The sequence below is a fragment of the Oratosquilla oratoria genome, chromosome 5 (assembly GCF_046742065.1).
Source record: "Oratosquilla oratoria isolate Oo_2021 chromosome 5, ASM4674206v1, whole genome shotgun sequence".
NCBI classification, from domain to species: domain Eukaryota; kingdom Metazoa; phylum Arthropoda; class Malacostraca; order Stomatopoda; family Squillidae; genus Oratosquilla; species Oratosquilla oratoria.
This window is the reverse complement of record NC_134781.1, coordinates 25,580,470-25,587,724: the sequence shown is the minus strand read 5'-3', so window position 1 is coordinate 25,587,724 and position 7,255 is coordinate 25,580,470. Positions and strand designations below refer to the sequence as shown.

Genomic DNA, 7,255 nt, shown 5'->3' with positions numbered 1-7,255 from the left:
GTCCTATAATTTACCAATTATGTATATAGTAAATATTTCTTACTGGTCTTTTGGTGTATCCTAAATATATAGTAACGTTCAATTAGACTCTCAAGCCTGGTGGGTCAATTTTCGCGCCAAAATAGTGACACCAAACTTGCAATTAGCATCTGTCCTTGACCTTGTGAACTTGAAAAAGTCCTCATCCCTCCGCATCTGGCAACCTGGCCAAGCACAGCCACAGTGACGTCATCAAGCTTATATGAAGAAGACTCGGTGTTCGTGCCGTCGTCAGTGGAAGCGCTGCGAGGAGACTCCACCTTGGACAAAGGACGATGCCTGGATTGAGCGTTCTCGTCATCATGGGCTCTGCTCGGGAGGGCCGCATGGGGGAGCAACTAGCCAAGTTCGTGGTGCAGAAGCTGAAGGAGGAAGGACACAGCGTTGAATTGATCGGTAAGAAGGACGCGGGGGTGGGACTCAGCAACCAGTGGAGATTTAGTAGTGCTGTAAGAATGGGGGGAAGCAACTAATTCTGTATATTCCATTTACTGCCTCTATTGCTATTAGATGTACACTAATATTTCTTAACATTTGTTCAGGAGGCTGGTCCCCCGATGTTATCAAGTGTATCCGCGTAAGTGCGCTGAACATAATACATTATAACATCAATATAATGGAAAATTTTAATGAGTGGATCCAGCAATCTGAATCACTAAGGACTGTGGCACTATAAATTGTATTACCGCGAACCTTAGGATCCTACCTTTATGATTTACTGTTGATATTACCTCTGACGTGATGGCTATTTTCCCTCTTTGCTTACTGGGGGAAGCGTCTATGAATCTGTTCACTCATGTCCAATTTCACCCGATCTAGCGAACACCGACCTAGTCAACATTAACTAATGAACACTTGAATGACTGTCCGTCTGGCGCGATAAGCTATGATGAGCGCTGCTAGAACACCAGGTTCAGGCCCTTTCAACGACTGTGAATAAATTTTGGGTTCAAGATCACTTCTATGATTTCCTGATGAGATTACTGCTAGCGTGACATTTTTTCCAAACTGCTTAACGGGTATATCGTTTATAAATATCAGCACTGGTAGAGAGGTATACAGTAAGGCTATCTTTATAACTTTCTGTTGATATTGCCACTGTCGTGATAATTATTTTTTTCTTCATTCTTCTTCCTCGCAGACCCGGTGTTGGTCGGGGGCGACGGATTCGTGCGCCAGCCACTCCACTTCCGGGAGGATCCGGCCACCATTCCGGAATGGATGACCGTCACTAACGAGAAGATCAAGAACGCCCACGCTCTCGTCCTCGTCACGCCCGAGTACAACTGCAGCATCCCGCCTGCCCTCACGGGGCTCCTCGACCAGTTCCCACCGGCGTCGTACAAGCACAAAACAGCTTCCTTGGCCTGCTACTCCATGGGTAAGTTGCCAAACGGCCTTCAGTCATGTGCGCAGTTGGGCACAGGGGTTCTCGGTGCCCCTTGGCAGATATATATATACTCTATAACCTTTTCTCTGATCGGAAGTGTAATAAAGGTGTGAGTAATTAGCATGACTGAATGCAAGGTTCCTTTTTATTTCGTGGTAATGTAGGTCTAGATATAGAACACATATTTACCCAGAGCCCGGATTAAGACCTTTTGATTTCCTAAGTACTGAGAAGATTATAGTTCTCCCTTTAATTACACTATGTGTAATTAAACAAAACAAAACCTCCTCATCACTATGATAACATTAATAGTAATATTCTATTTCTATTAGTATTCTTTTGTGTCGATCCACTTTTTTTGGGGAGGTCTGGTTTAACTGCAACCTTTGCACCAAGACTGATTGTGCATGTATTTGTTTTGTTCAGTGGTTAATCTAAATCAGTATCTACCCCCTCAATCTCTGGTGGTACAAACCTTGTCAAGAGGTTCATGGGAAATTGGGGGTTAACAACCGCTCGAGAGAAGCGCTGGGAAGAGATAACACCGTACATAATTATGTGATATATAGAGAGAGATAACGAGCTGGTATCACAAACGAACCCTTACGGAAACCGTAAAAAAAAAAAAAAAGCCAGTGACTTCTTATCTGCAGCTTCTTCGAGGTCAATGTGAAGGCCCCACAGGAGCAGGGCTTTGGGGGAGGGGGGGTCTTGGATAAGAAGTCAGGGTCCTCGTGGTCTAAAGACGTTTTCACACTGTGCTATTTTTTCTTCAACCTCCAATTAATCGGCGGTACTACCCACCTCCAGCCCACTTTTCCGCCGTAAAATCACTATGACAAACTATCTTGTTTTCTCAACAAAAATACATAGGATATCATTCGATATGCTGGAGGAAAATTATTTTCTTTCGGCATATCAGATTCCTTCCCAAGAGTTGCGGACGGTAAGTCTGCTCCAACAGTTGGAGGGAAAATATCCCAGTGTGATAAAGGAAGAAATACAGATTATATTCAGGATGGTGGTCAGCTGAGTTACTTAAACTCCTTACAATTTCTGCATATGAGAAAAACATAAGAAATAGGGAAAACAGACAGCCCGTGAAATGTCACTCCAGAAACAGCAAAGATCTGAGATGACCGAGGCCTTGAACTCTGGCTCTCGTTAAAAAAAAAGTAAACTTGCAAGCCTTAGCCAAAATAAATAAACACACAAACAAGCTAAACCAACAAAATTTGATTTTTTAAATTATTTGATGACATGATAGGTACGTCTTCTTCTCTTTCTTCTTCATCATCATTATCATCTATTACTACTTCCTCTTCCTCTTCATCCTCATCATCTTCTACTACGACTTCTTCTTCTTCTTCTACTTCCTCTTTTCTTTTTTTTTCTTTTCTTCTTCTTCTTCTTCTTGGGCTTGACCAGCTTCAACGTGAATCAGTCAGTCTCCAGATGATTGTCTCTTCTCTAACAAGACATGTTCCCCTCCTCCTCCTCCTCAGGTCCCTTCGGCGGTGTTCGATCCGCAGCCTTCGCGAGGCCCATGCTCAGCGAACTCGGCATCGTCTCTCTTCCCCATGTTGTCATCGTGCCAGAGGTAAGAACGAAAAGAGACTTTCTCCATCACCTTCTATGCTAACCGGTAGTTTGATTCCGACAGAGTTCGGCAGTGTTCCGACAGCATGAACTGTTCTTGCACAATGCTCCTTTTGATCTTACTTGGAATCACTTTCCTGACCCGGAAGAAGATTATCCAGTACCTCTTCAGTCACAATCCACAAGTTTTAACGTTCAGATCCTGTAGATACGTTATCATATAATATGTATCAATATGATATATGCTAATGATACATATTCATTACAATAGAGCCCTCCATGAGTGACAGCCTGATCTTGTGCCCGCTTTCAGATCCAAGGCAAGTTCAACGGAAACGGACATTGCACGGACGAACTCGTGCAGAAGAACGTCGACATCATGTGCAAAGAGCTGACTTGGTACGCCTCCGCCATCAAGACCAAGATGGAGAGGGAGGGCGTCCCGAACTAATAGACTCATCGCCCCAAACAAGCCACCCCCACCTCCTCACCGAAGCTGAAGACAAAAGAAACACACGCGGTTCTATGTTTTAATTTATGAATCAAGTCCCCGAAGTAAAAGTTCGCGAACTAGCAGATTGCGAAGTTTCGCATCTCCTTCGAATACTATATTTTTTCTTGAAGGATCATCTAAATGTTGCTTTAGGTTTACATATGTGATGCAATGTCACGTAAAAGATTCAAGCGATTTCAAGAGATACGCCATTCAAACAGTAGTAGTTACAGAAAACGTGCCAAGTGCGATATAAATGAAACACATCAAAAGCTAAAACTAGAAAAACTGACTTGGTTTAAACTGACTTTTTTCGGGTCAGTCATTATATTTCCAGGCAAGCGCTCTAGTCAAAACGCGAATTCCAGTTAGTCGCATTAAGGCCAGTGCGATTCAAAGCGACGCAAAAATCCGCCGCCTTCTGTGCTTTTCCTGTGATGTTGCAAGTTAATCGTAAACGCTGCAAGGTGATACAGTACTTCCGGTTGTACTGTTGCTAGTCTTTTGAACATTCGTGGTTAACGCTGAAAAGAGTCGAGTTCAGTTTATTAATGGTGTTCTCATAGCATTGGGCCACCACACATGAAATAGCCCCTTTTCGTAACAGTGAACAAAGTTCGTCAAGGCTTAATGTTCTATTAAAAGTTTTATTCTTGATAACGCCAAACGACGACTCTGTTCAGCTAAGAGGTGTACACCTATGACATCTATGGGCGCTTATGATCAAAGCAGTCTCGACTAATATAGGAAATCATTGTGTTCTTTTGAAAACAAAAATGGTTAACACCAGATTTTTTTCTTATTTATCATCATCATTATTGTTTTTGGAAGGAGGGGGAATTGATTTTTCATTATTTATTTATCTATTTTTTATCTATTTCTTTTTTTTTTAAGGAGACCTTCAACCTCACTATTTCGTCTTTCAGGCCGATTGCTCAGGCACACCGCGCGGGTTACACTCAGAAACGGGTCCATGCAGTCAGTACATATGTTAAGGGACTTTAGTGGCATCCCTACGGACCAGGGTCACGTAGTATTTTCTTATGGCCGGAGAAGAGTTTTATGTTAAAAGAAGATGGTGATCCCTTTTGGCATCCATCTCTCCTCCCCAAATCTCTCCTGTGTGGCTTCTACGACTCCCATCTCTTTCTCCTCCAGCGCGTCGTCATTGTGTCTCCGTGGCAGAAGCGTCAAGGAAAAGTCATTCACATATTTTCCCCTCTTACCGCGGCGATCTCTCTGAACCCTTCCGTAATGGGTGCCACTTAATCCATTTACTCTTTCTGCCGTCTGGCGATTTTATTTGGCTCTGTGTGTGTGTGTGTGTGTGTGTGTGTGTGTGTGTGTGTGTGTGTGTGTGTGTGTGTATGTGTGTGTGCGTGTGTATATGCGTGTGCGTATGACTTCACCGTAGGGGAAGGAGATGTTGTGCAGATCACTGTACCACATTAATTTTTTTGTTTGTTTGGTTGCGATGGAGATATCTTAGTCAACCTGAATAATGCAATTGCTGTGTAAAGAATATTAATTTTACGTGAAAAGAGATTATTGTCTGCACTGCAGAGAGTTGTGGAAAAGTTCGGGTATGAATACTGAAAAGATAAGTTACATTAATCAGTTCTTTGCTCTCTTTAATGACCTGACACACAAGTGAAAACATTTCACTTATCACTTTCGAACCGTATGTCAAGGTTACTTTTGTCCGTTTGTGTTGTGCTGTTCATAAAGTAAGACAAAATAGAAATAAAGAAATGAACACCCACATGTCTGATTATTTTTGCTACACTTCCTTTGACGCCGCGACGTGCTGCAGGTCGATCGTCATTCGCGCAGCGACGTGCGAGTCCCGGCCTCAAATTTCAAGCAACTTGAAAGGACTACTATACTAGCGCATAAGGATCAAGTAACATTATAATCTTTATTCCTGTTTCTCTTTATATACATACATGCATACACACACGCGCACACACACACACACACACACACACACACACACACACACACACACACACACACACACACACACACACACACACACACACACACACACACACACACACACACACACACACACATATACATATATACAGTATATATATATATATATATATATATATATATATATATATATATATATATATATATATATATATACACATTATATATATTGCAAAACTGTAAACACCAGATTCAATTGAAGGGTTTATTTGCCCGACGTTTCGCTTCCCGTCCAGGAATCTTCTTCAGGGGGTATAACGGTTACGAGAATGTGAACTCATTATAAATCGCCGAAATGGTAAACCTGGGAAAGGTTCACCCTCTCAGTCAATTGTACAAAGCATACCTCATTACAATAATAAAATAAATACATTACAATAGTTGAATCTGGTGTTTACAGTTTTCCAATATGGAACCCAGATTCCAAATCTTCTCTTACATTGAACAACATTATATATATATATATATATATATATATATATATATATATATATATATATGTATATACACATATATATGTATATATATATATATATATATATATATATTATATACACATATATATGTATACATATATCTATGTGTGTGTGGTTCCTATCATGTGCGTGTGTGTGATTCAACACCATGGTCTTGGATCATGTGTTGGACTCGTGATCGACAGCTATTTTCCTCCCGGAAGAGAGGTCAGAGCTCATATGACCAATCTGCGGGTAATGCGGTGACCTTAAACGCACGCACAAACCCAACTCCCCACCCACGAGAGTTGGAGTAACAACTCGCAACGCACTGATACTGAAATTATTTCAGCCCTGGACGGGATTCGAAACCGGACCTCCGTAGTGGCAGCCGGGAACTCTACCAACCATTCCATCGAGTCGTGTGTGGTTGTGTGCGTGTGTGTGGTTGTGTGTGTGTGTGTGTGTGTGTGTGTGTGTGTGTGTGTGTGTGTGTGTGTGTGTGTGCGTGTGTGTGTCTGTGTGTGTGTGTGTGTGTGTGTGTGTGTGTGTGTGTGTGTGTGTGTGTGTGTGTGTGTGTGTGTGTGTGTGTGTGTGTGTGTGTGTGTGTGTGCGCTTGTGTGTGTGTGTGTGGTTGCGTGTTTGTGTGTGCGTGTGTTAAACCCTTAGGACTAGCAAGATCAGAACTTGCAAAGGGGGATGACCGGGTTCATCAAGGACCCCCCCCCCCCCTCCTGCGCACGCCGTGTTGCTGGATAAAGTCCTCCGGTGCTAGCAAGGGCACAGCCTCAAAGCGAATGTATGTAATATGGAAAATATATACACAAATAGATAAACATTCAAATTAATCAATAAATGAATGAATAGATAAAAGAATAGAGGAATAGATAATTAAACTGGTAAATAAATTAATGAATAAATAAAACATATACATGAATAAATAAGTAAATCAATGAGTAATTGAATAAATGAATAAACAGATAAATAAAAGAAATAAACAAACAAGCAAATAAACAAATAAACGAGTAAAAAGACAAACAAATAAACAAATGACTGAATGAATACATGAACATGTACATAAATGCCTACATAATTAGATGAATATATACATGATTACATAGATAAAATACATGAACGTTGACTTGCCCGTCGACACCTGACTCGGATGCAAAATTAAATCCTTCGACGTTCGGTTCATAAGCAGCACCTGCTCCCCCAGCGACACAAGACGATCCAGCCGGAAAGCTCCGCCTGGGCTGGACCAGAGAGAGAGAGAGAGAG

At 41.7% G+C, this 7,255-nt stretch overlaps 1 protein-coding gene across 1 annotated transcript; it reads left to right on the top strand.

The window, feature by feature from the left end:
* The first annotated feature begins 314 nt into the window (after positions 1-314).
* Positions 315-3,479, top strand: LOC143025692 (2-hydroxy-1,4-benzoquinone reductase-like). Its single transcript, XM_076185692.1, has 4 exons — positions 315-435; positions 1,181-1,420; positions 2,935-3,029; positions 3,342-3,479. Exons 1-4 carry the CDS (start codon positions 315-317, stop codon positions 3,477-3,479), a joined length of 594 nt encoding a protein of 197 aa, XP_076041807.1.
* Positions 3,480-7,255: the final 3,776 nt, after the last annotated feature.